Source organism: Galendromus occidentalis, unplaced genomic scaffold, assembly GCF_000255335.2.
Source record: "Galendromus occidentalis unplaced genomic scaffold, Mocc_1.1 scf7180000075742, whole genome shotgun sequence".
Classification (NCBI taxonomy): Eukaryota; Metazoa; Arthropoda; class Arachnida; order Mesostigmata; family Phytoseiidae; genus Galendromus; species Galendromus occidentalis.
Window position 1 is genome coordinate 4,803 of NW_003803732.1, and position 27,883 is coordinate 32,685.

At 51.6% G+C, this 27,883-nt stretch overlaps 3 protein-coding genes across 3 annotated transcripts; 1 reads left to right on the forward strand and 2 right to left on the reverse strand.

Annotated features, from left to right (window-relative positions):
* The first annotated feature begins 298 nt into the window (after positions 1 to 298).
* su(r) (dihydropyrimidine dehydrogenase su(r)) lies at positions 299 to 11,050 on the forward strand. Its single transcript, XM_003738005.2, has 19 exons — positions 299 to 525; positions 1,283 to 1,393; positions 1,887 to 1,969; positions 2,056 to 2,143; positions 2,242 to 2,421; positions 2,563 to 2,735; positions 2,844 to 3,010; positions 3,145 to 3,269; positions 3,410 to 3,562; positions 3,655 to 3,868; positions 8,431 to 8,650; positions 8,742 to 8,922; positions 9,004 to 9,168; positions 9,252 to 9,525; positions 9,645 to 9,931; positions 10,013 to 10,222; positions 10,371 to 10,511; positions 10,661 to 10,843; positions 10,931 to 11,050. Exons 1-19 carry the CDS (start codon positions 478 to 480, stop codon positions 11,024 to 11,026), a joined length of 3,099 nt encoding a protein of 1,032 aa, XP_003738053.1. The 5' UTR covers positions 299 to 477; the 3' UTR covers positions 11,027 to 11,050.
* On the reverse strand, positions 3,971 to 6,199 carry LOC100908109 (uncharacterized). Its single transcript, XM_003738008.2, has 4 exons — positions 5,992 to 6,199; positions 5,558 to 5,833; positions 4,322 to 5,041; positions 3,971 to 4,168 (listed from the first exon to the last, which is right to left on the reverse strand). The coding sequence occupies exons 2-4, from the start codon at positions 5,829 to 5,831 to the stop codon at positions 4,053 to 4,055; spliced, it is 1,110 nt and encodes a 369-aa protein (XP_003738056.1). The 5' UTR covers positions 5,832 to 5,833; positions 5,992 to 6,199; the 3' UTR covers positions 3,971 to 4,052.
* Positions 11,051 to 19,721: 8,671 nt separating the features above from the next.
* LOC100908535 (transcription factor SOX-14) lies at positions 19,722 to 21,025 on the reverse strand. The gene is made up of 3 exons (XM_018641348.2): positions 20,785 to 21,025; positions 20,413 to 20,567; positions 19,722 to 20,296 (listed from the first exon to the last, which is right to left on the reverse strand). The coding sequence occupies exons 1-3, from the start codon at positions 20,837 to 20,839 to the stop codon at positions 19,904 to 19,906; spliced, it is 603 nt and encodes a 200-aa protein (XP_018496864.2). The 5' UTR covers positions 20,840 to 21,025; the 3' UTR covers positions 19,722 to 19,903.
* Between the last annotated feature and the right edge of the window lie 6,858 nt (positions 21,026 to 27,883).

The window sequence follows — 27,883 nt, forward strand, 5'->3', positions numbered from 1 at the left end:
GCATAAAAATGTTTCGTCAGTTCCATAATCATAAAAATCAACAATTCGATGTCCGGAATCGAGGGTGATCGGAAGCCGATGCGAATGGGAGTTTTCAATGAATGAGACTCTACAATGAGAAAAATACTTTTGAAATCACGGCTGATATCAGGAGGAGGTAGTTCTCCGTCGATTGACGGAGCTGCATTACTTCCATCTATCGACGATATCGCTCCGAGATAACTCTTCCTCCGTCTGGATCCTAGCGCACTTTCTCTCAACGCGGTCTCCTCTCCGTCTTGGCTGTGGCTGTCGTCGCATTAGCGTGCGCCTTACGAGCGGCTGCCAGCTCCAAGAAACAATCAATCCAACCAACCAACCTCTCTGGCGACCTCTACAACGTTCAGCGTTCCCTTTTGGATACTTCCTGCAAGACACAAGTCGAACAGCTGTTTCGAGTGAATCCTCTGACTTGGTGTCACTCAGCTTTCACTCATCATGGCTCCGACCAACGGAATGCTGAGCGTGGATCCTCCCGATATCGAGGTGGGTTCGGGCATCAAGAAGTCTGCCTCCGAGCAAAAGTCTGATAGATCTCTCCGGCGAGGGATCTAGAAGCTAAATTCCCTGATCCGTATTCAGACGCAATTCTTATTTTTTAATCGGCGTGCTACTGCGTAGCTGATCGCTCGTCGTCCCATTGCTATGGGTCTCCATTCAGGCGCTCTTCAGAAACTAGCGGAGTAGATCGAAGAGGCCTTGAAGTTCGGTGTGTATATCTGCGATCAGAGGCACCAAAGTCGGCGCGATCCGGCGGAGCAAGCCATCGTGAAGAGAGTTCTCGCTCTCACGTCGCGCGCCATTCCCGTTCCACAGAATTATTCTCTAACTGTGCCGTTCTCGGACCGTATCGATGTATGCGGAAACGAGGGAGTTGCCGTGGACTTGAATCCGCGCGAGAATGCGTTCCCCCCCTCGAGAATAATCGCGAGAAATAGACCAAATCATTGTTCAATTTCTTCTCGATCTGAGGAGCCGCGATCGCAAACCAAGACCGCTCTCTGCGGGTAAGGTGCTTCGCAAAGCTCCTCGGGCGTAAATTGGGCCAGTTTCCACGGGAGACTGTTTCCGAAGGTGTTCCCAAGGGCGTTGGACAGCTGGATGAAATTCGAGCGTGATGCCTGATGCCTTGATCCGCTACTGGCGCGCTCCGCGAAGTCCCTTTTTTCTCAAGAACCCAATAACGGCTAGCGATCCTAGCCTCCGATATCATTCGTCGCTGATTGATTTTTCTTCCTTCCAGAACATTCTTGCTCTCAATCCGCGGGTCAAACATTCGGCAAACTTCGTACCTAGTCCACAGACCAAGAGAAACAAGGCTCTCTGGAAGCGGAATGAAGACCGGAAGTGCAAGGTGAGCCAGTCTCGCGATCTTCGATCGCGGGAATCGAATCACGGTTCCATAGAGACTCCTCAATAGCCCGTCGCTGCCGATTCTGCGGTCGGCATCGGTGTCGATAGGACAGAGGGTGAAATGTCAGTCAGTGCTTCTGCGACCTGCAATGAGTAGCTCCCGTTTATAGCATTGGAGGATCTCTCTCAAGACAACCGAACGAAAAGTTCGTAGCAACCGTAATCTTGACCTACTCCTCGTTCCGTGGATGTATCGCTTGTGATTTAGATCTCTCAATGAAGCGATACAGGTGGCCACGATAACGACCTAATACCTCTCGACGCTTCCCGCGTCTATTTATTTCCACGGCAATAATTTCTTCGCATTTCCTCGTTAAGAAGGGGGGGGGATAGCGGGATGTAACTCTGAGAATCTCGGGACCGCGGGGTGCCGTGAGCAGAGAGATAGGTCGGGGCTTCCGAGCGTAAGTTGACGCTTGAGTTTTTCTTCGAAGGGCTGCAACTCTTTGGAAAAAAACTTCGACGACATCAAGCACACAACTCTATCGGAGCGGGGAGCTCTGAAGGAGGCTGCGAGGTAGGTTAGGAACAAATAATGTATTTTCAAGCATGCTTCCAGGATGAGTAATTCCGACTTTCTAAAGAGTGCGACTCCGTTTCCAGGTGTCTGAAGTGCGCAGACGCTCCGTGCCAGAAAAGTTGCCCGACTCAATTGGACGTGAAACACTTCATCAGCTGCATCGCAAACAAGGTAAATATCGAGCGCCTCGAGCTAGATCGCCCCGAAACTATGTGGCATCTGCGTCCGCAGAGATTCGCTCGAGTTTTCAAAGCTCGACTCCCTCGCAGAACTATTACGGGGCCGCGAAACAGATTTTCTCGGATAATCCACTAGGGCTCACCTGCGGAATGGTATGCCCCACATCCGACCTTTGCGTAGGGGGCTGCAACCTGTACGCAACTGAAGAAGGTCCAATCAACATCGGAGGTCTCCAGCAGTTCGCTACTGATATTTTCCGGAAGATGAAGGTAGATATTCCTCCGTAGAGCTCATATATTTATCAATAATAATATTGATAGCCCATATGATTTTCTTCTCTATTCCCGATCCCCATGATCATGCTGAGTGCGACCTGTTCCATTTGAATAAATCGGAAAAATTCCCCACAGATCCCTCAGACGCTCCCTCCCGAAATCGCAGGAAACCTGCCAGAATCCTACAAAGCAAAAATTGCCTTGATTGGTTGTGGCCCGGCTTCGATGTCCTGCGCGACTTTCCTCGCTAGACTCGGTTATTCTGACATTACGATATTCGAGAAGCGAGAGTACTTCGGAGGTTTGAGGTGAGTTGCTCCGGGACTATACAACAGTATGAACGGGTGATCTCGAATGGGGAGGAATATTTGGTTCCCTGAGGTCGCCTCAACTGAAAGCAATTAACCCCAATTCAGCTCCGCGGAGATCCCCCAATACCGTCTACCGTTCAATGTCGTCTCCTTTGAGCTGCAGCTTGTGAAAGATCTCGGTGTGAAGATCGAATATCAGAAATCTCTAGGTTCTGCCTTCACCCTGGAGTCGTTGAGAAGCGGCGGCGTCAAAGCCGCTTTCATAGGAATCGGTAAATAGATGGCATTTCCCTGTCGAATTTATCATTCACCTTTATAAGCTTCGTCTCTGAGAACATCTCAAGACACTCTTTAAACGGTCTTGGGAACATGTCCCTAATGACCGAAATTGTGTATTTCACGACAGGTCTGCCCGATCCTAAGCGATTCCCCGTTTTCGAGGGTCTCGACTCACGGTCTGGATACTATTCTTCGAAAGACTTTCTGCCGCTCGTCGCTGCTGGAAGTAAAGCTGGCCTATGCGCTTGCAAGGTGGGTTCAAGCCGGGCTTACGCTCTACTAACTGAGAACAGCAACTCTTCCTTTCCCTCGTACGGCCTCCAGTTCCTCTGGCTAAGCACCAGACCCGAAGTCCAGGAATTATTCTGAAAGTGTCCTCCACGATGTTTCAGAGCTCACTTCCACAATTGAGTGGCACAGTCATTGTGCTAGGAGCCGGGGATACGGCTTTCGATTGCGCGACTTCGGCTCTGCGTTGCGGCGCCAAGAAAGTTTTCGTCGTGTTCCGCAAAGGCTTCAATAATGTCAGAGCTGTTCCCGAAGAGGTGAGTCTGCCTTCCCGTGCGTCTTATAGTCTTCAGCTTGGTTTACGTCTTCTGGATGCTATCTGACTAAGTAAGTGAACATCCATTCCCAGATGGAGTTGGCCAAAGAGGAATCGTGCGAATTCTTACCCTTCCTCGCGCCCCGCTCTGTGGAGAGACTTCCTGGTGGGAAAATCAAATCGATTACATTCTGTCGCACGGAGCAGCTCGAGGACGGCTCCTGGATTGAGGACGAAGAGCAAACCATAAAACTCAAGTGCAACTTCATCATATCCGCTTTCGGGTCCACGCTGTGCGATGCAGAGGGTGAGTTTCTAATCCATTGCGGACTCCCAGTATTTTCTCCTGGTCAGACATGCGTCGATGCGTCACGGCATCCCACGCTGGTAAACATATCCCTCTTTTCGATACTGAGATGTTTTATTCCGTCGTTTAATAATTTAAAATATTGTTGTGCTAATATCCCTCCGATCGAGGCTGCTTCAATAACTTAAATGACGCATGGCAACTGCGTGTATCTGAGCGAAAAACCGTATTGTCCGTTTGCGGCATTGTCGGATGCGGCGTGGTTGGATTTCACTTTCAAGAGGAAGGGTTTGCTGTGAGCTGTGAAAGAGGAAGACGATACGTCAGAGCGTGATTTGGCGCGGAGGAATCTTCACGAAGTCCTCTGACGTTCTAATGTCCACAACCTCCGGATATCTGTTGTGATCGGATTTTAAGAGTTCGAATCCCATCCACAAAGGTATATGTACTTACAAATAATGACGTTCTCCTCGCCGAGCATGGTTCCACAGAAACGGTCTTGTCCAGCGCCCTCCCCGAGGGTGGATCCACTGTCGATGCCGATGAAATCGTCAACATTGCATTCGGGTCCGGAGGCGCCGCTCTGCAGGGGTTTGCCCCACGAGAACGAGTTGTTGGTCTCGGTCTCCCATTTGATCGAGCAGAAATTCTCCTCGACTCGGATGCAGATCGAGTACCGGAGATTGGAGAGGTACCGAACTCGGTTGTCGACCTTAGCGCCGTAGTTGAACGATCGAACGATGGCCTGGGGGCTGCGGTAGTAAAGCAGGCAACCCGCGGGGGCGATATCCAAAGAATTGCACTGAATCATCGAGATTCGGATTCTCCAGCGCCGGAGCATGATGGCGCCGTTGCTGACAACACTCAAAACGACAGGGTTTCCACTGCTTCGGCCCATGTCGACGTAGAGGTGGAGTCCAGCGTTCTCACCGCAGAGAATCGGAAGCCTTTCACCGACGGTTGTCCTGACCATGAACGAATCCGTGATACATTGTCCATTCTCGTCGGGTTGAGCAAGCGAGAACTCGAGGAAGTCCAGTCTGAGTTGACAGACGTTCGGTTGCTTTTCGATGGTGACCTGACAGGTGTCGGTACCATTCTCGCCGTTGGGGTAGTGGGGGTTCACGAACTCGGTTTCGTTGTTCGACGTCGATTTTCCACAGGTGAAAGAGACTGGAAAAAATCATTCAAGTTCCAGATTTGTATTTTCGGTCGTTCGTTCGAACTTTCCCCGGTTCTATCTACTCGATGAAGCGGGAAAGTCGAAAGCCGTGATTGATAGAATCCGCCTGTAAGCGCTCGTCTGAGCGGGAAGACATCATAAAGTCGACGATTTGCGGCTCCGGTCTGTTAAAATGGGGTCGATGACCCTGTTCTGACCCCGATGGGCCTCCTCTTTTTTAGAAGTAGGTGACCGTTGTCCACTCACTCTCAAAATACCGGTTTTTCTGGCTTCTACGTCTCGGCTCATTTTCTTGTCAGCTTCTCGCGATTCCAATGGAGCCAGCTCATCCGAGGCTCGATCTCATCTGCCGGGGACTCACGCTGCGTCTTGAAACGGAGTCATCGACTGTCTTCCAAGAGCATAGCTTTCGGAATCGACGATTGACAAAGTCAAGCATGACACTATACGTAATCGAGCTACGACGCCGCACACTCCTCTAGGGTAATTCCTCGTGAGCGACCTACCATAGCAGCACACGCCGAAACCGTTAGCACATCGGTTCACTTCGGTTCCCTTGCGCTCGAGGCAATCGGCTTCTCCGAGACAGGTTCCGTTTTGGTTGTTCCTGCCTTCACATGACTGATTTTGATATCGGAGCAAATTGATGAGACCGGTGATGGACTGCGGCCGGAGGGCCGTTTGCGTTCCGAAGAGCCCTCCGCCTCCACTTGTCGTTCCTTGCGATAGGGCTCCGGCAACCAGCGTTGAAATCAGAAGAAAAGTGACCGAGCCACTCATTTCTGGAAAGTATCCACAAGTTGAGGAGTCGCTTCGCGACGCGTATGAGTAGTCGGCTCGCTCTCGTTCCGGAATTTTCCGCGGCGAAATCGAGAACTCCGACTTCGGCGAATCCGCGAAAATTCCCGAATGTACTGTATTGAAAATACACGCGACTCACTTGGAAGAATGCTCTTCACGAGCTCGAGCACTTGTGGGGGCTAATAAATTATCTCGAGGAGTGAACGTGGTTCGATGGCTCCTCAATCGTCTTTCGCTCGCCCGTCCGACGGATATTCGAAGCACGTTAACCGCTCGGAAGACACTGCCAAGTCTGACAACAAGCTAGACGCAACTGCAGCGGACTGCAGCGCTGCGTGGTTGACTCTGGGCAACGCAAACCGAGCCCTCGTACGATAAAGGTCTGAGCTCTCCACCCCTGGCAAGGGAAAAACTAGCCACGGTTCAGTGCACTTTACTCACTGTGTGCGGGAAGGTGCGCGAAGAGAACGGAATCCGGGTCACGTTGTAGCCTCGTGAAAAGCACCAGACAGACGTATGCTCCATCGCATCAGAAAAAATGGTTCTACCACCCGATCGCCTAAATACCGCGTATTGGGGCTCGAGAAGCGCGCGATCCCGTGTGGGCACAGGGCACGGGCTGTTCTCGTGGCGACAGGACCAGTGGACGTTACCACCGGCGTGCGCCGAGGGTGAACAAGCAGAAAACTTGGGAAGATCAGGAGGAATGGAGTCCACCCATGGAATGCCGATCTCCAACTCAGGAGCATGGGACAGTTGAAAGAAAAGTCGACCGGCGGCGTCGCGGGACTTTCTGAGCTTCTGAGTCTAATGCCTCATTTCGAATCCGTAATTTTCTGGTCATTCGCTTGAGACGGAAATCGTCGTCCAGGACGACTAAGATTATCCTCACAGACGCCACGAACGATGTCCTATATTCCCATGCATTTGCGTTGGTGAGATACCTGGCAATTGACAGATCGGTGCCAAAACACCGCCCAAGACCAGAATGCGAAGCGTCAGCGTCTCTGGGACAGAACGTCAGCAAAAAGCGCTGGGTTCAACACGTTTCAATAAGGCATTTCCTGGCGCGTATTCTCCCGGAACAGCGGGTTCCAGAATTGAAAAATAAGACGGCTTGTTTCCTCTCCATATACTTGGCCCATTACTTTGACCTGCCCTCTTACCGCTGTTCTGTGTATGTATACATTCTTTCCCGGTTTCTCCACTAACATATCCGTCGAAGCGTCCGTCACCGATAATTCTCTTTTGGGCTCGTGACATTCTTCTGTATCTTGCTTCGAATTCCAGACCTCATTTTTGTTACGTGTTCTGAAGGACACAAGGCGTTCCGGTTTTCCCCGGAGAAGCATCGCTCCCCGCTCTGCTCAGGGGGGCCTGCTTATCATTCAGTAGACGAGAAGGTGAAAGACCACGACATCGAGGGTTAGGAGGAATTTTGCCCTGCGGCGAAGCCTGAGTTGAGGAGTGGAGGAACAAGTCAGGCGACTGCTTTTCCATCCATTTCCGGGGACGGCACTGTCCACCGTCAGTGACAAAATTCCCCTTTGATTTTGCGGATGAGCGGGCTCCCCTCCCAATTTGCAGCCCATAGACAGTAGGTACCGGCACTACAAGGTATCGAGTATGAAACATTGCATAGCGCGACGAGCATTGCGTGGAGCGGCTCCGAAAAACGCGAAGGGAGTCGATCACTGAGGTCACCGGAACAGAATCATTCCGCTCTGCATCTTCGCCTTTTTTTCCGACTGGTCAAATTAGTGGACTCTTACTCTCCAGCAATGCCCAGCCAACGTCATTGATGGGCATTCTTCCAAATGCTTGACTAGGGAAGGATGCTTCCTCGGTCTCTCAGTCAGGTACACCTGGATACCGCTTCCCATTAATATCCCTTGGAGTAGTTCGAAGTTTGATGGCTCTTTCTAGTCGTCCCGGGATCCTTATCCTTGGTTCCATCCTAACAATGGAAAACCGGGCGGCCGTAATTTCGGAAGCTCGGGGAATCGGAGAGCCGCTCACATCGAGTCCCTTCTGGAATTTCTCTGGAGGCGAAACTAGGTTCACTATACCCTCCTGAAACTTTGGAGACCAAGTCCGGAGCGCCGAGTCGACGTTCCACACGCGAATATTGCTGCGATGTCGTCGAACACCGTTAGCTGCGCAGCGGATGGCAAACGTTCCGAGAAAGTCTGAAAGCCGTTCGATATTCGGATTCTTCGAGGAGGTCACTGCGGTTGTTCACCTTCAGTGCTCTGTCTGTCCATGTGGTGGCGTCGAGGCGCTGTCGGATTCGCTGTATTTTCTCCCCAGTTTCACTCGATGGGCTCTGATATGCACTCGACTTGGAATTTGACAGAATCGCGTCTCATGGCTTTTCGTCACGATATATGTTCCTGGTTATATAGGAAATGACGATCGGTGTATCATGGCTGACCAGGACCGCTCATAGGCGGCGAGCGAATTTTCATTGAACAGATAAATTGGAGACTACCTAGTTCATCTATCGACAAAAATCAAAATCAGAGCGAAAATTACCGTGAGATCCATACAGAGAGTTTCACTCTGAAATTCTCCGCAGTTCTGGCTGCTCTGGCTCCGCTGAAGATGAATAGATGGGGTCTGCCCGAGGTTGACCAAACCAGAATGACGACCAGCGAACCCTGGGTTTTCGCCGGAGGTGACATTGCCGGAGTCGCGGAAACGACCGTGGAAGCTGTGAACGATGGAAAAATCGCCGCTTGGTCGATGCACTCTTATCTACAGAGTATTGCCGGATTGCGAGTGCCCGATGAACCACGGTGAGCTAAGCATCGCCTCCGCCGTTCCGGTGGGAGAACCTTCCGAAAGCATCCAAAACTTGAGAAACGTCAGAACTCCTTAATAATTCAGATTGCCGAAGTTCTACACTCCTATCGACGGCGTTGACATAGGTGTCACAGTATGCGGAATCAAATTCAAGAATCCCTTCGGCCTGGCATCAGCTCCGCCCACTACGACCTCCGCCATGATTCGTCGCGCCTTCCAGAATGGCTGGGGCTTCGCTCTGACTAAAACTTTCGGACTCGATAAAGTAAGAGATCTATAGGGCTCTCTCAGCTCCACGCAACTCGACGATCCGATCCGATGGGTTACCTGGGTTCTTTCCTTCCAGGATGTTGTGACGAATGTTTCCCCTCGAATAGTTCGAGGCACAACCTCCGGCCACGTGTACGGCCCAGGGCAAGGATCATTCCTCAACATCGAGCTGATTTCTGAGAAAACATCTGCATACTGGTGCGCTAGCGTGAAAGAGCTGAAAAGAGACTTCCCAGATCACGTGAGTGGAACTGTCAAATTACAGTTGTTCCACATCCATCGAAATGTCCGGGACTAAATCCTTCCCCGAACGGTTTCTCTCAGGTGGTCATCGCCTCAATCATGTGCGCATACATTCAAGAAGATTGGATCGAACTCGCGAAACTCGCCGAGGCGTCGGGAGCTGACGCCCTCGAGCTCAATCTGTCGTGTCCTCACGGGATGGGCGAGAGAGGAATGGGTCTCGCTTGCGGTCAAGATCCCGAGCTGGTTAGGAATATCTGCTCATGGGTCAGAGGAGCAGTGAAAATTCCAATCTTCGCTAAACTGACTCCGAACGTGACAAACATTGTTGTGATTGCGCGTGCCGCTTACGAAGGTGAGCCAGTGCTCGGAGCGGAAGATCGACTGCTATAAGGCGCGACTCGAATCGTCGCATTTGGACGCAGCCTCTTTCCCGAATTCGAGATCACACGCTCTGAGCCTAGTGTGTTCCAGGGAAGGCCGATGGCGTGACAGCAACCAACACGGTGTCGGGCCTGATGTCACTAAGCGGAAAAGGGGATCCGTGGCCTGCTGTGGGCGTGGAGAAACGAACCACCTACGGGGGCGTGTGCGGCAACGCAATCCGACCCATCGCTCTGAGAGCCGTGTCTGCCATTGCCAATGCGCTGCCCGGGTTCCCGATCCTGGCCACCGGTGGAATCGATTCGGCTGACGCGGGATTGCAATTTTTGCAAGCAGGCGCGAGCGTGCTCCAGATATGCAGCTCTGTCCAGAATCAGGTGAGGAGATTGTTGGTCAGCGTGAACCGATCGGCGACCGGTAATCCTTGACTACGAGTCCGTTTTCTTGTATCACATTAGGACTTCACCGTCATAGACGACTACATCACCGGGCTGAAGTGTGATCTGTACCTGAAGAGTCTCGAGCAATGCCAGAATTGGGATAACCAAAGCCCTCCAATAGATGTGCATCAGAAGGGGAAACCTGTGCCCGATGTTGGTCTATCCGAGAGCCTCCCCAATTTTGGCCAATTCAAGAAAACTAAAGAAGATCTGCTCGCCAAGAGAAAGGTGCCGTACAGAGCGCAATGGTCACGAACAGTCATCAGACTACTCCCTTTTCTGATCGGGTTCTTTCGGTGGTCCCCAACCGAAGATGACGTTCTGAATACCGGGTGAGAGTGGATCAAACGCTTCAAGGCAGAGTTGAATCTTTCAGGTTGAAATCGATCTCCTCGATGATCTCCCCGAGGATACCGGCCCGAATCGACAAACTGCCGAAATACCCCAAATAAAGGATATGATCGGGAGCAGTTTGAGCCAAGTGGGCAGCTTCGGCCAACTCGATGTCAAGCAGCAGGTGAGTGATCATGATGTCATGTACTAGATGAGGTCGCAAACTCAGTCAGTCAGCGAATCCCGAGCAAGCATTATGGACCTCATCCATTCAGACCCAACTACATGGCCTAGAGCAGCGTCCTGGAAGTATTCATAACCTTATCGCTCCAGGTCGTCGCTGTGGTCACCGACGACATGTGCATCAACTGTGGCAAGTGCTATATGACATGCGCGGATTCTGGATATCAGGCGATTACTTTCGATTCGAAAACACATATGCCTTTCGTCACCGATGACTGTACGGGGTGCGCTCTCTGCTATTCAGTTTGTCCGATTCCGGAGTGTATAAAAATGGTAAGTTCCGTGGAGCGATCTCCTGCGAGGAACAAGGCCGTGAGAAATCCCAATGTTCAATGAAGTGAACTCTCGTTCCCCATGCAGGTCCCGAGGACTATTCCCCACAACCCGAAACGGGGCATACCCTTCGACGAAACAAAAGACTTCATCAGGAAGAACTTCCCGCTTGTCGGTCAATAAATACGTCGGATACCGAACGAATAACTCTCAGTGCCTTTCTTTCTTGGATTCGAATGGAAAGAGCTGGTGTCCCAGAGAGCGATGATAAGGGAACCTTCGGAATTAAGCGGATAATGCTCCCGCAACGGATATCAAATTCTATTTTGACTCGGGCGAGCATCCTCCCTCAGAAACGGCAGTTAGAGCCCATCGGAGCGGGGCCAGTTGAAAGAATGTACCTATTCGCGACAAGAGGAAGCAAGCATCACTCGTCTCTAATTCATTCTGTGAGAGAGTATTGCTGCTGGGTCTATCGTTTCCGTCCTCTCGGGTTTGGATAATTGGTCGGCATTCTATTTGCGACGTATTCCATTCGAGGGCCACTTGTGCCAGAAGTCTCTTGGTCGGGATATGGTTTTATGGCGGAGCCATCCACTCGAATTTGCTCCGACGGCGTCCACGTGACTCTCGGAGCTAGATTCACGGTTCTTCACAAGCTCTGGCAAGGATGATGCGTACAGTGGTCGGTATCCTGTCGATTTTTCTCTTCGCATCCGGTTTCTTCATCAGTGAGTTCGTCGAGAACCGATAGATAGGTCCTAGTGTTGCACTCGTCGGCGTCGCTGAGCCTAGAACCCCGTAGATGGGGGGGGAGTAGGATCATTGACACGTCTGTAAATATAGTCTAACAGCGACCCTGAAGGGGGTGAATGCGTTGAGAGTGTTCACTCAACGAATTTATATGAGAATTTCCCGCTTGATTGTTCCAGTGGCTCAACCTGATGATCGATTCCCGTATTTGCCGAAGGACCCCCTTCACTTGAGAAATCCAGGTCCGTCAGACGCCGAAAAGTCTCTATGGAATCAGCCTGGGACACAGGCTGCGTGGGAAGCATTTTAGACTACGGAGCAATCATTGCAGATTGTTGGGCTCGCGAGTATTTCTGAATTCGTTCGAGACTAGCCAATAAATGCGCGATCATATTTTAAGTCGGAATCAGGGGGCTGAACATTCCCATTGGTTTGGCGGGGAACTTCCCAGCTGGGAGAGGTGTGATCGGGACGATATCTTCCGCTCGGTCCAACCGGTACATCCGTCACGAAGACTTCGTATGCCCGAGATCCGAGCTCGACCATCGCGATCGGGCAGCTCACCTACGGAGCGTCGTGAGAAGGCTTCGGGCTCCGAACCAGAGGGCTCTGAGCGCAGACCCTAGTAAAAGAGAAATCGACACGATTGAGGGGAGACGTTCGGTAAGTAATCCCCCGCTTCGCATGCCCTGCTCCTCGGACGCGCATTCCGGGTTCTCCCGCCTTTTTCCCAGACAAACCAATTTTTCTCTCAAATCCTCCGAGACAGGGGTGACAAGGGGCGTCTCATGCGCGCAGATCAATCACTCCACCACCTCCACGGAATTTGTCCGATCTGCCAGCAGAGGCGTGTGAGATTCGGTTGCAATGGTCAAAAGGTTCGTTCGGACCTCAGGGTTCCCATCACCGTTCAATACGAGCGCACTACGAGCTCTGCGGATCTAGTTCTTAACAAGCCATTGTTGCTGGTTCCACTTGCGCTCAGTTCACGGACACAGCGCCCGAAGAGACACACAAGCGAGCTCACAAGCGCATCTCCGCCAGAGCGGGTGCCTTTGACAGCTGGCATTCTTTGGGCTCTTTCGTTCGCCGCTATGTGTATTGTGATACCGTGAATATTTGCTGAGTCCTTCTTTTCTCTTTTTGTATGGACGTGCCCGAACCGTTACATCAGGGTGATACGTGTTTCCTAGCCGAAAAAAAGCTGGTGCTTTATCGGCGTGCACCACAAATTTCCGATGCTCGAGAGTTCGACTCGCTCTTCAAAGGCCATGTCCGGATATCGAGACGTGCGGACGAGCTCGCTCGGCTTGCTTTTGGGCTCCTGGATCTCGCCCAGTGACTCCTTGCGTCTATTATACGGATTGTGTTGCTACGAAGCGGAGCGAACGTGGTCCAAATAGTGCAACAATACAGAAAAGATTCGCCCCACCATCTCTGAATGGAGCGACGATCTCTCTCTAAGCACCGGATCCGGAAGTCTCACTTGAATCAGACACGGTGTCATTCGCCTTTCATTAACGCCTGTGTCCCCCGACCCTGTTGTGTCTTTCTTTGGTGACACGACTTGCGCTCACCCAGACGCGCCCATACGCAACATACATACAACAAACTGCACGTGCGTGCAGAGCGCCATCCCAAACGGAAATGCCGCGTTGCTAGCACGACGGCCCGGCTCACTGGGCAGACACAAAGCCCAATGTCATCCGGAGCAACCCTTCCACGCTGCTTCCCGACACTCACAAATAAACACCAGGCGAGCATAGAAAGCACGAACTTAATGACACCACGCACTACGATCGAGTGCGATACCCAGACGGAGTTCCCGTCGAGAAATTAGGACCGAGAGGTTTCATGAACTTCCGGACGAACTGCTCAGGGAACCGAAGCTCGCAGGATCCCGCCTGCCACTGGATCCGAAAGTCAGAGTGGCAATTGCGAGGACCAGTGAACCGAATGAGGGAGACTATCTATAAGATGGAGAGCTCGAATCTAGACTAGAGCATCAGCTCGATGGAAGTCGTCGAGAACTGAAAATGTGTATGGATGAGACTCTGATTTCGAGTTGGAACTTGAGCGGAAGGATATGGTGCCTCGCCGCTCGTCCACGCGGAATCGGTGCGAGCAGAAGGAATGGGAAGAATGAAACCGAGAGTTGGGATCGAATGGAGAATCTCCTTGCTCCATCTCTCACTTCGGCCGTCGTCCTCGGAGACTCAAGAATAACAGAACTCCCTCGCACGGCGCTCACAATTGGTGAACCATAGACTACGGCGGCGGTGACGACGACGACCGCGGTGGTGGTGGCGGCGGCGGCTGGTGTTGAAAGACAACAAGCTTCTCATCCTTTTTTCAAAAAACATTTCTTCTGTCTGAGGGAGCGAGAAAAATATTTCGCTATCAAAACAGACAGTAGTCGGCCAGTCGACTGGCTTGCGCCACCCCTGTGAAACTCTTCGCTCCTCAGCTCAGTGTAGAAAAAAGAATCAAGTCGATGATAACGATGAGCTGCAGACTAATTTGATTTACAAACCTCAAAGGATCTTTTCGATTCGATTTTTTGATGCGAGCTCACTCATCCAGCTCACGGCTCCCGCTTTAGGAGAGGTCGATCCTACATCGCTTCGAGTCGTGGGCCGATGCCCCCGTCAGGCGAGGACTTCGCTCAACGAGGATCGGCTGGTGTTCCTTGATCTCACGTCAGTCGAGATTCGCACTTATGACGCAAGGCGTGTGTTGAGAACCCGAGACCGAATCGGATCGCTGGACCTTCCAAGTTTTGTCGATCGAATGCCCAGACCCACGAGCGTAGACTCTACGTGAGTCAAACGTGGACATCGTTTTCGAGATCGGACTTCCGATATTCGAGAAACACCTTGCTCTACGGATTGAGTCAGGCCACCGTTGCGAGCTTCCACCAGCGAAACTTGAATTCCATTTGAATCATACTGCTTTCAAAGGGGAGCTGACACCGCATATCTCGAGAGACGACTGTCCTGTTCAAGTTGATGGAATAACGAGGAATTTCCACCGAGGGACTGTCATCGGTGATCGTGATTGTATCACCACCATCGTCGTCACACTCCGCGATCCGGAGCTCACCTTGACGTGTTTATCTTTCTCTTTTCCTTTCACCTCTTATCTCGCCTGTATTCTGCTGCCGCTCAAAGTGGAGCGGCGTTCCGACGTGTCTTTATTAAATATGTATGGTGGATGGATCGCGAGGGTCTTCAGGGAATGGGCCGCCTGTTCCTGAATGCGTGAATCAGCATCAATTCATGGACTCAGCCTCGAGTCATTGAGCGCTTCTTCGTGCAGTTTCTGCGTAGGTGAAACGCTCTCGGTTCCCAAATCCCTTGCGTCTGACTTATTCTCGTTTCCTTATTCCCATATCATGATCATCATTATTCATGAATTTCGCCCGATCTCTTTGAAATCGCGAGTCGATGGTAGGGTCTAAGTCGTTCGTGATGTCGGAAACGCGCAAACTACGCACAAACTTGCAGTGCGAGCGGTGCTCCAACGCAATTGAACGTTCCCCAGGTTTTCTTCTTGTCACTGTTGTGACCGAATGTTTGATTGTGTGAGGTTTTTCGAATCATTCCGCGCTCAAGCAGAAACAACGTTCTTTCGGTTGGTTAGCTCCGTCGTTAGGGAGTGCTCCAACTCCCAGTACCCGAGGCGACACTCGACAAGAGCTCGTCACCGCGCTTGCTACCGGTGCTCAGTTCATTGGTAAATTGAGCATGCTCTCACTGAGTCTCGATGCCCTTCCTCTCCTATGATCCTCCCTACTGATTCTCTTCCCCTCATGACTGTATGTCCCCCAGCACCTCCTCCTGATTTCTGCTCCTGCGTCGTTCTGCGCGGCAGCTGTGTGCCAAGGGTATGCGTATCCTAGTCCGCCGAGAAGCTTTGAGTGGGGCTGTCGAGCGTTTCGTGGTTTTGCCCTTCGGGTGGCGAAATGAGTTATGCTTTTTGGCTGCTAGGTAGCCGCAGGCCAAGGAAAGAGAGGATATTGCTGTTTGCTAGAGGTGACTGGAGGAGGAGGTGCTTCATGTCACCCTCCGACGACCCGTCTAGTACTTTTCTGATCCGAGCCAAAGGCTTCAACTAAAGTAGAGAATTCCACCAGGATCAATGAAAACGGGGAATTCATATCAAAAGTCTGAATCGACGATTCGGTCATACGTTAGAATGAGGCTGAGGCGTCGCAGAGAAATTTCCCTCATCCAGACATTCGGTCACATTCAATCGAGCGTCCAATAATGATCTCTCAGAAGGGAAAGAACTTCCGTTATTCACCGACGAGCCATCGTAGCCCGTTGTTCGACAATAATTCGACGCAGAAAAGTTTACAGGAACTCTACGAATGATTTCGTTGAAAGGTGAGCTTGTGAGCGAACCAAGCGTGGGAGCATTTCAGCAACGAGTGCGCGCCGCCGGAGGTCATCCTCCATTTTCCGGGCACATTTTCCCATTCCTTGATGCGAACGAATTATCAGCAAGGTCACAGCGGGGACGGCTTCAGAATAGAGCTCTCCGTCGGTTCGATTCGCCAAAAGAAGCATCCGCAACGAGAGACTCATGGACGTCCTGCGATTCGGGTACTTGACCAAGATTCGTTGGAATCACTCGGAATAAATTCTTTCGTGGACCCAAGCCTCTTTTCCTGAAATCGTCAGGAGAACCTCTCAAATCTGACACGTGGAAAGATGAAAACGATTATCTTTCTCCACCTGTGGGTGATAAGGAGCGAATATTCGGAAGGCTCTGAGGGCGAAGAGCTTCATGATGGTATCCTTGAGGCTATTTAAACTTCCTCACCGGAGGAATCGTTTCGGTTCTCGCAGAGGGCTGTGCCAGCGAGCGAATCCATAGAGACTCGGCGGACCACACATGACATTCGCTGACAACAATATGGGGGCTCGGCGGGATAGGGGGAAGGCTCTTGAGCATCATATGACGCTCTTTTCAAAAAACCACCGATAAGATAAGCCACTTTGAATTTTAAATATCAGAAAAGCCAGTGAGTCTGCAGACAGAGCAGCAAGAACGCTCTGGCCCATCCGGAGATGGAGAAGGGGATGTGGAGGGGGCCGAAGCTTTTTCAATTCTCTATTTGAGGCAACGGCTGCCGTCATGAACCGATAGATGGAATAAGGTTCTCGAATTGGAGCCCGCGTTTTGTGTGAGCGTGCAGCCGGCTCTCAGATTCGTTCGTCCGTTCGTCTTTCATGTCGGCAGAACTTGCTCATCCAGTCAGTCAGCCGTCGAGACGTAAGAACGATTCCACAGAGACTCGCCTGCGTGCTCGCTTGCTCGCTCCTTTCCTCCGAACTATTGCTCACAATGCTCTTCAGCACGAGTTCAATAAAATGCAAAAGCCAAACCAGAGCATCCAACTTGCAGACCGACACCCACCTGCGATCCTTCTCGGAGCGCGGCGGCTTAGGTTCTCGTTCACAGTGAATTTGTCTCATACACGCTTTCCGAGTGTTCGCTGACAAACGAAGGATCACCACCCCGCAATCGAGTTATCAGGAATCGGATGAGGATCCAACAAGTCGATGGGATTCAGTACACGAGCCCTCCCGCCGATTAGGAACTAGATCCGCAAGATACTTCCTACTGATAAGTGCGCGGTGATGATTTGGTGGCCGCTAACTCCAGAGATCCGAAAAAGCTCGTTGATTCGCCGAAAAGTGCCGAGGAGTCGAATAGTGCTTTCGATTGATACCGCGCTCTAGTAGCTCCAACTAGAGAGCCCCCTGAGCTAGCGGGGATGAAAAAAATTGAAATATTCGGGAAATCCGGTTGACGACGCTTCTGTCTGAGGAAACATGGGCGATGAGCAGCACCAGTCTGATTTCGAGTTCACCGTGCATCGTGCCGACAATCATTTTCGAGAACTACAATCGGAGAGACATCAACGCGCCACGGATAGCCTAAGATCCTCGGAACCCGAGTTTCGACATCGATTATTTACGGCCCTTGCCTCTTCTGCCTTCTGTACGATGCTAGCGTATTCTGGCTGACACACATCGATGCACGTCATGCCCAATCAGAATTGAGTTGCAAATGGATGATGAGCGTAGCTCAAATCGTTCCATCCTCGATCGGGAGGCCATGGATGAATTGAGTATTCAATCGATGGCCGATCTCCAGAAAGGCACATCCGCGCTCCAAATGCGGATAGTGAGCCTATCGAGACTTTCGCCTGTGAATTCCTATCCCCAGGCCCTTGAGGGCGCTTTTCCCCATAGTTCCAGGTACTTTTTCCAAGCACTGCTGTCATCGGATTCCAGAGTTCCTGAATGATTTCTGTTTCTCTGATAGGAATGCGCACGCTGTCTGCGTTTCAGAAAAAAAACTTCACGATCCGGTGAATGATTTCGCTGATCTGATGAGCTCACATGACTTTATTTCATTTTTCAAGCGTTAATAATTAATAGTTCGATGCACCTCCGTTTTCTCTCCCAGCCGCATTCATCGTTGTTGCACGCTCAAAATTTCGCTGAAATCTCGCTGACATGGAACTAATTCTCATAGTGACCAAACTTCAACAAGTTACGCTCAAACCTGTAAGAGCAAATAATGTTCTCATCAGATCGGACCCAGCTGAAATCCCTCAAACCGTTCCAGAGCCCGAGTACACTAATCCAGTCTCAGGCAGAAAAGTCATCCCGTCTAGCACACGAGGTGAGACAATCAGAAGTACTCAGAACTCGTGAGGCTTCGGCGAGGGGATTCTCTCCACGCTTTTATCACTTTTCTTCAACTGAATGGGATTCGGAAAGTCTGACGAGTGTAGAATAGCTCTTGAGAACGTTCGTGAGAGAGACACGAGAAGATGTGCTCTTGGCACCGAGCTTGTGTACGCTTGCGGAAGAACTCTTCGTCCTCTCATCTTTTTCGTCTGTCTTCTACTGCTATTGTCGCGTTCTTTCTCCTCCGAGGAGATTCCTTCAAAGCCTTGAGCTACAATTGAGGTGCTGAGGTGAGTCAACCAACCTCTTTTGAGCAGCCGCGGCGGCCTTAGCGACGGCGGCGGCTTCTCAGTTCAGTTCTCTCTCATTCTTTGTCAGTTCGTTCTTCTTTGGTCTGTCTGTTCTCAGCTTCTTTTGCTCCCGCTATTTTCTTCCTCTCCTTCGAGTGGATTTTTTTCAATCGGGGTTTTAGTACAGAGAGGCAAACACTGGAGGGGTGAGAATGAAACGGCTCGCTGCTTCTGTGGTTGGCCGACACCCGTTTGCTCGCCGAGCCACTGAACGAGAACGCTGTTCCGCGGCAACAGTTCGGTCACCAGAGTCTACAGAGTAGCAGCATGCGAAGCCGAACTTCGACGGGTCTCCTCCAGATTCGCGTCCCGAATAAATCTCTTCACAAGACCCGCTCGACCCATGACCGCCGCCGGTGAGAAAGGGGAGGACGTGGCCTGACTGTCCGACGTCCTTCGAGAGGAGATTCTGGGAACTCACCTCTAAAGTTGTGGTGGAAGGAACTCCGTCATCCTCTAATTCGGTCTTGTCGTCCTCGATGGGTCTCTTGAAATCACTCGGCTGGAGTCCGATCGAGCTCGCTTGACTGGAGGGCGCGTGCAGGTTGAGCAACAGTGGATTGAAGGGTAAACTCAGAGGTGGACTCAGATTCGGGAGGAGCGGCAGGGGTGGCAGTGGGGACGAAGCCACAGAGGCCGCGGCTAGTGCTGCTCTGTGCAAGGCCGATGAGTACAGTCCCTAGAACAACACTCACTCGCTATAGCATCTGAGCTCAGTCAAGTGTCTCATTCATTTAGTCGTCTAGCTCGAGCGACTCGAGAAGACTCAGTCGACGTCAGGGGGGCGATGGTCGCCCCCTCAGAATCCCTCCCCGGGGAAAAGACGCGACGGAAACGACTCCGTCCATACGCCTCACGTGGTGTCACACCGGCGCGGGTCCGAACGGGTAACTCCCAGCGGGTGACTCGAAAGTGAAGGGCTTGGATATCGAGACGGACAGGCGGGACTTTTCGACAACGTTTAGAGAAACTCACCTGTAGCAATTGATGAGCCGCGATTATCTGGTCGGACGATGTCGAGTTCTGATGGCTGTCCTTGCAAATGGGGGAAGTGCATTGGCATCCTGTCACCCATTGCTGATAGAGAGAGGGATAAACACTACTCGAAGCGAACTCGGTGGGCGCTGACTGCTCTGCGTCACATTTCGCGGTTTCCTTCGGTGGAGATATCCTGTTCGCAACAGGAACCCGGGTCAGATCTACATACAACTGTTGAAAGCAGCAGCAGCTACCTCGGCTGACCCGAACTATGGAAGGCGATCTGACCTGTGATCCGTGAGGCTGGTGGTTTGATTCGACGCCGGAACGAGTCTCCCGAGGAACGGGTGCTGAGGTAACGGAACATTCAATCGCTTCTCATCATCGCGACCCAGGTACTCGTAAAACGGTGGAAATTCTTTTTTCGGCGGCTGCTGTCGCTCGGCAGAGCTCGTTGACTTGGGCTTGCGACGGGGCTTATACTTGTAATCTGGATGCTCCTTCATGTGCTGAGCTCTGAGCCGTTTAGCTTCTTCTATGAATGGTCGTTTCGACGACTCCGACAAACGCTTCCACTCCGTACCGAGCCGTTTCGAAATCTCGGAATTGTGCATCTTCGGGTTCTCCAATGCGATTTTGCGTCTCTGTGCTCGGGACCACACCTGTGGATTCAAGGACATCTTGACGCCCATTCCGAGAACGACTGACTCCCTGGAACCGATTCAGAGAATCCTGACATCGTCAGGATACGCCAAGAGTTCCTCGACGAACCGCTCACCATGAAGGCGTTCATCGGTCGCTTCACATGATTGTCATCCTGGTTGACCATATCGATGCACTCATTTCTAAGGTTCTGGCTCTCATCTTTGACAGCGAAGAACTGGTTCGATATGGAGCGGTAGTCGAACGGGGGGTTGAACGGCAACATTAAACCTGAGAGGATGAGGGGACGTTGAGAGGCTAACTGTGAGTTCGCCAGACGGAAGAATCCTTCCGTCCTGATTATCCGCGCGGGAGACATTTCCCACATCGGATCCATCCAGGTCGTTTCGCCGATTCCGAGAGAGACTCTGACGGCTGCCAGCGAGCTCTACGGGTTCAGACAGTCTCCCCAAATTAGCGAAGCTCGTGATAGAGGATTGGCACTTACCATTGGGACAATGTTGATCTTCAGGTCGCGAAATACGGCCTTCGAAGTTCATCATCTCGAGAGTCACTCCGAAAAGACTGCTTCGCGTTCTATGTACTCAGACTGATCGATCGGTTGGATTGTTCGATCTGTCTCTTCCTCCTGGTTCACACAATCACGATTAAGTACCACAATCACCGACTGTCACACGATGCCGTTGTAAGTGTACACCACACTTCGAGCACGAGTTGCTGCAAAATGTGCTTCGGGCTCTCAGGAGTTTCGACTCCTGAGCAGCTGCGCATGCGTGGCTCCCGAAGGAGGAGGAGCTCAGGGCGGAACCTCTTGCAGCCTCTCGGATTGGAGGGCTTCTGCTTTGTTTTAGCGACTCGATCTTGAGGATAATACTCTGGGAGGAGAACACAACCCAGAATAAAGGACTTGTTCGTTCGCCAAAAGCGAACTCGCGCCTCGAGCGCCGAGTTGAGCAACGATCCGCGGGCAGCGTTCCAGCATAAGATCGGAAATTGCGTAGATGGGAAATGTCGCGGTCAACAGTGGTTTGCAATCACACAAACACTGAGCATCGCGAAAATCCACTCGCCAAAGGGCACAAACACTTTCGGAGGAAGTCCTCTATGACATGAGCCGAGCTCGAAAAGAGTAGCTCAGATTTCGGCAGTATAATAGGCGATTGTTGGCCGAGCTATAACTCTGTTGTAGTCCTTAGCTGTCTCAGCAATGACAGATCGATTCGAGCAAACAGTGGCCGCGGATATAATTCACGCCGCTGGTGAAAAGCCGCCTGGCGTTTACGTCTTGCCTTGAGTAAGTGAATCTTTGAGATCGTCTCTGACTGAGATCAGCTAGAGTGGGTCGATTCATACCGTCACCTCGATAGTGGTGAGGGCTCAATGGATTGCCGGCTGCAGTGATGTCCTGCGAGCGTTCCGAAACGGTCACGGGAAATAATCACCCCGAAAGGAGTATTTCGCCGTCACAAGTCCGCTTCAGCCGCCCTCGAGAATTTTCACAGGAAGCCGCCCCATTTTCTGTCAGGCCACTCTCTCCTCCGAAGGGTTCTACGTCGCGACGCGAAGAGACAGAATGGGGTGGGATATCACAGGATTTTTCTTTTCCTTAATTTTGATTTTCTTACTTATCTTTATGTCTTCGTTTGCTCATTCACACCCGTAGTCGACGGTCGTTTGAGCAACTTGGCATTAGTCCTTCACAGATGGAACACCGAAGGCTCACCACGGCGGAAGCGTAGGGAAGAATCTCCACGAGGCTACGGTACCGAACGAATGAGGGTCGTCGCAAGCGGACGCTCCATCTGAGCTCGTCACGTGAAAGCCTGTGAAGCGTTCCACCGCAAGAGAAGATATGGAGTGCTTTCTAATGGAGGTCGCCATGAGCCCGATACTCCGAATCTCGCTATCGGAGGCGATACCTGAGACACAGCTTTTGCGGTGAACGTTCGGCGCACGCTCGGGTGAAATCATCGAATACCGAGCTCCGAGCGATCCCATTCAGGAAATTCATCAGCCAGGGACATGTTTCCAAGACTCGATGGAGTCTCCTGTCAGTCAGGCGTTTCCATCTCGAATTCGATGGAATGTTGCTGTCAGAGGAATAAGGGGACTTCGCTCCGAAGGAAGAAGAGCAAAAGGAAGCTTGAAATGGATTGAGAGTATCGTTCAGGGGCTGTTGAGCTGTTTGCATATTTGGACCATAAACTTGAGTTATCGTTCATTTCAATTGAGAATCATTAGAGGCAAGAGAACTTTGCACTTTGCATATTGCACTTCGAGTCTCTCCAATCCGGATTTATTGCTGCTCCTAGTGATTCGAGCGTTTCTCTGCGCAAGAATAGTGTGTCCGCGGGTTAGTTTCTTTTGCATCGCTCGCCACGAATTCTCAACGATGCTCTGCCTCCCATCGGACTCGTCTATCGGCGACACAACGGCACGCGGTCGCGTTTAAGACGTATCGACAGACGCATCTTGACGAGCTCGGAACAATTCGACGAACGTGATCGTGCGGTCCGAGCGAGTCTGTGATCGTTGCAAGTTTATCTAGAATGCGAATTCTGGAGAGTCGAATCTATCCAGGGATCCCGTGAATAGCCGGCGGATGAGTTCTCGAGCCACATCGGTGAGGGGAGAGCTCCACCTCAGGTCTGAATTATGATGAACGTTGGCGACAAAAGTCGCAAGACCAATCGATAACAATCTCGGTCACCACAACAAGCGTTGTCTATGAGGATCTAAATTGGTTGAATATCTTTCATCTTACGATGCGGCTCGCGACTCGCCACGTATTTTGCATTGATCGTCTACAAAGGGCGAACAGAGATCCAGCAGGACAAAATCGAGAACTCGCGCTGAAACCTCGAGAGTTTCCTCAGCCGCGAGTCAGCGTTAATATTTCACTCTAGCCGAGACCAAGGGTCAAACAACTCAGCTCTCGGAGAGAAATCCTCGATTTTTTCGCTGATCAGGCATTTTGATAACTTCCCTGAGAACTCGCTTTTCCACGGAAATCGCTCTTGCATTATCTTCAATCTGAAGAGCAGACCCTTACGTTCACGAGCTACGGATTCCCGAGGTCCAGGCACGGGAGGAATGCGCGTAAGTATATGTGGAGCGGATTCTCTATCTATCATCGGAAATTTGTAACACGCAAGATCGCTCATTGCTCGGGTGACGGTTGCCATGAGCTCCGACGCCAATGATTCGGGGGAACACTGACCTTTCAGATAGTGATTTCGGTCGCATTGTCTACCCAGTGATCTGAACTGCCTGGAGACCTACATCGGTCTGTCATGTGGCCGATCATGCGGATAACGATGTTGGTGTAGACTTCGTGAAAACATCTTCTTAAGAGGGTCTCGAGTCTCGAGGTTCGGAGAGTTTCGAAGCAGAAGCAGCACGCTATCGATGGGGAGCGGGTTCAGGAAAATATACTATGCGAACGAAGGAACACGACTGGGAACTCGCTAGAGAGCGAGTAACGAGAGGAAGCGCGCGCGACCAACAGCCAGTCTCTTTGAGTCGACAGACACTTGCGGAGTTATACCATATTCTGGAGATGTTTTTGTTTCACTCATGTTGGCTTCCACTGGAGGCGATCGCCACGACTGCTTCGCTAAACAATAGGAATCTCGACAATATCGTCCTTTTGATTTTTCTCTCGATAGCTAAATCAAAAACTGAGCGCCCAGCGATCGATGCTGCCAGACCTTGCGTAGACTTACGCCGTCGCTGCATGAGAGCGAGACCGTGGAGACGAAAACTAGGAATTGGCGTCCCGGAGGAAGACTGCGGTTTTTATTTTCCGGATTCAGACGCTCCTGTTGAGAGCGCGGGAACACCGCGACCGAATAGACATTACGGATGAGGAAAGTTACGCGTGGCACTTGACCCAGAAAAAGGCTCCTCCGAGTCACGAAGCCACAGAGCTCAACTTAGTTACAATGTTCATCGGGAAAAAAACGCGGGAGCGAAAAAGAGAGATGCTCTTCATTACACAAAAGAAGTTCATTGTTAACAGTAGAGCGGTCGTTTTGTGCTCTAAGTTGAAATCAGTCGAGGGGCTTTGTTTGTTCCACTGTCACTCCGAGCTTCCCTCTCCAGACGACCGTTCGGCGGCTGCGAGCGTAGATTAGGCTCGCGTCTATCGAATTCGGGAACCACGAACAGCTTTCGGCCGAGAGGAGCCTGCCAATCTCTCCCAATGAGCTCCGCACTTGCCTTGCACTGCGTCCGTGCATTCCCTTGGAAAATCTCTGCTGCTTTCCGATCGTCCGTGTTGAGACATCTGCCCCTGCGAATATTGCAGTGTCCGAGATACGCCTGTCCCACCCACCATCCTATCCACCTCGAAGCCCCGTTACGAGGGGTTTCTGGAATCGTCTTCCGCCATGGTGAAAGCATCCGCACAGAGTTCGCCGGTGTCAACAGAGGCTTGCGGGGAAAAAAGAGTCGCCTCCTCGATACTGCTTCAATCGTAGCACGGAGGCTGCGGCCGCGATTGACGAGATTGTTTCTACTTTTTGCGTTATACGCATCCAGTTGTGAAGTGTCCAGACACACACTCGAGTAAAGTGAACCGAATCGTGGGCGGAAGAGGTGGACCGAGAGCCCCACAGGCGAGCAGCGGATTTTTGCCACCCGGAATGCATCCGTGCAATCTCTTTTGGATGGAGAAACTCTCTGCATCGGGGGTCATCGGTTGAGGAGCTCTCAACTACAATGCCGGCTAGCCGTCTGAGACGCCTCGTGGAGGTCAGTCGTTCTTTTGACTCTCCGGGAATTCGCGTGGACTCCGACTCCAAATAATGCCCCCGCTTCCGGTCTCCATATCTGCGAAACTCCTGTTCCGGCGAAGAAATATTATACAACAATTTTTCGGATAGATACCGCTGAATCGGACAACCTAATCTGAATTTCATTTTGTCGGTGAGTTGATCAAGCTCATGAAAGAGAGTCAAGCGATCACGTACCTCAGTTCTCACACATTCGCGGAGACTTGCACACTCGCACGTACCTGGAGCCAGTTCTGCCGTCTGTCCCGATCGTCAGAAGTTCCTTACAGTCGTTCGCGAAATCTTAAACGCGTGCCTGCACCTATCGGTTATCAAAAGAGGGTGGCACGCGTGCAAACGAAAGCGGCTCTTCATTTTCCGTTCTGGGTCTCCGTATCGCACCCAAGTCGCTTTGCTGATCGCTTCCTGATCCAGATCTGAGTCTTGACGTACTTTTTCCAGTACTTTCGGACGCTTACTCGTTGGAGCTCGAGACGGGAGTGCTACAGATGCGTTACAAACCGTAGCACCCCATGTGCAGCAGTTTTGACATCTTGATCGCTGTTGCAACAAATCCAAATGAATGGCTTTTCTATGGCACCATGAACCCCCATCTGGACGCTCGCGAGCCCCGGGCGAGCGGCCGAGGGTTGATTGTCAGTCGACAACTCCATTCTCGCATAGAATCGAGATTTGCAGAACAGGCGATTATCCGCCCCGGCATTCACTTAGCCACCTAATCATGGGTCGACGGAAAGCCGAAACTTTGTTCTCACACAGCTTCTCGGCGCTCGTCGCTCAGCATCTTTTAGAGGAAATGTGTACCTAGTTCGTGGCGCGAGCTCTGGGAATTTCACCGACGGCGATCCAAGGTGAGTTTCGTAGCGGAACGATCAGCTGCAAACCAGACCAGAATAGATGGGACCCCGTGTAGTCGGCAAGACGTTGAGTATTCTCGCGGAAGGGAGCCTCGAAAGGATGCGGACACTCAACTTCGGAGTGGAGACATCAAATCAGGGAGTACGCATGCGATCGAATGTGAGTAGACCAAGAATTCCCTCAAGGAACGATTCGGCGGAAGCGAGACACACTCCAAGCTGAGTGAGAAGGGGAGAGAAAGCCAAATAAAGTGAACCACGCGCCCACACCGCTAACTATGGCGATGGTTGATAAGAATTTTGAAAAGCGAGAAGCTATCACCCGATTGAAGAGGGTGACAAGTAAAGAGAAACCACAATCAAGCCACAAAAGATCTCAAGTCTGCTTATCGTTACCTCCTAGAACGATGAGCGGGAGTGCGTAGGTGTTCGCAGCGATCAATGCAGGACAGTCGGAGGTCTCCGATCAATCCAGCGCGAATCTCGAGCCCGAGCAGAGCTCCGCGTTCCGCCATCGATTCATGGTTTGAGCGTTCCTCGCGAGAATTCTCGCATGATTCCGAGCTGTTCTCAGGTTGTCGGCTGCGCCCGCAACACTTGAGCGATTGAACCGATGAACTGGGAAACGAACGGGCAGAAGGCGCCGGAGATTTCGTGTGAACAGAAGAGCCTTTCAAGTTTAGAGAAGACAGAGGAAAAGAAGAAAAGCTTTGAGCTGGATTGTTCGAAAAAAAATTATAAAGGTACGACAAGGATGGAAACGGGTAGGGGGCGAGGGATTTCTTTTCTGACGTTTCTCTTTCGCGGGCTCCGCAAGAGAGTGGCTATTGTTGAATCGTCTTTCAGCGGCGGCGGCGGCGTCGTCGTTGTCGTCGTTTTCGAGGGCGCGAGCCTTGAAGGCGGGCGGGGGCGGAGGTTTTTCCGACAACTGAGGGCAAGGGGTCCATTGAAGCCACAGACACAGAGCGTCTTCTTTTCTCCTCCTTCTCCGGTGGTGGCGGCCGCTTCCACTGCTGCTATTGGTCTCACAATACCGCAAAGGAAGAAATAGAAGACAGGACGGCGGTCCACAGGTCCCTGTTGTCGTCGTCGTCTTGCTCTCTCTTCTCTTGGCGCGCTTTAGAGTTTCGAATCCGCGAGGAATAATATTTCAATCTGTTAAGTGGGTCTTTGTTGGTTCTCCCGTCTGTACGTCTGTGAGTCGAGCTGGTGGCCACGTTGCTTGCTTGCCTCCTTCGGGACGAGAGTGGTCCCTCCGTTTCGTTCCCTCCATCGCTCTCCTCTTTGGAAGGTGTTCGTTTCTTTTAGTACTGCTCTGGCGGACTACCTTAGGCGTAGTATTGAGGGGGAGGGCGAACGACTTATTCCCGATTTCGGTGGAGCTCGGACTCGGGGGAGAGTAGGCTGTGATCAAGGACGTCTGGTCAAGGAGCAGGGGCCATGAGGGGGTCTAAGCTCCGAACCATCGTTGGATCCATAATGGGGGGGCTGTTGGGGATGCTCCCGCAGGTCGAGAGTTACAAGCGTGTTCTTCACATTCCAGGGGCATAGACTGACTTGGAAGCAAGGTCTCTGTCGAGACCCGGCAGTCTTGCGCATAGGTCCGATATGGAGCTTCATTAGGCTCGAATGGAATTCCGACCCGAGGAGCCTGATTCGGCGGTTCCCTCACAGCTTCGTTAGATGAATTGGTCGCCCACAATCACTATTCGACTCGTTTGCCTCAGAAAAGATCTGAGGACGCAACTATAGGAGGCTCCGAGAGATCGAAGACCGGGCATGTGATACAATCATCCCAAACACAACAACAAGCTACTGAGAGCTTCTCTGACCCCGTGGCAGGACAAGCTGCAAGATCGTTATTCAAAGGAAGATGTCCCGCTGTTCCCGTTGACCACAAGAAGAAAGCGGACTGAGGCAAAGGCCGGCCTGT

Excerpts from the sequence above, each read along its gene's own strand:
- LOC100908109 (XM_003738008.2), bottom strand. The coding sequence starts at position 5,831 with ATGAGTGGCTCGGTCACTTTTCTTCTGATTTCAACGCTGGTTGCCGGA. Across the intron at positions 5,042-5,557 it reads TTTCGGCGTGTGCTGCTATG|TCTCTTTCACCTGTGGAAAA; the intron begins GTAGGTCGCTCA and ends GATTTTTTCCAG. Across the intron at positions 4,169-4,321 it reads CGAGGAGAACGTCATTATTT|CTCACAGCAAACCCTTCCTC; the intron begins GTAAGTACATAT and ends CCTCTTTCACAG.
- LOC100908535 (XM_018641348.2), bottom strand. The coding sequence starts at position 20,839 with ATGATGAACTTCGAAGGCCGTATTTCGCGACCTGAAGATCAACATTGT. Across the intron at positions 20,568-20,784 it reads AGATCAACATTGTCCCAATG|GTTTAATGTTGCCGTTCAAC; the intron begins GTAAGTGCCAAT and ends TCATCCTCTCAG. Across the intron at positions 20,297-20,412 it reads GACCGATGAACGCCTTCATG|GTGTGGTCCCGAGCACAGAG; the intron begins GTGAGCGGTTCG and ends TTGAATCCACAG.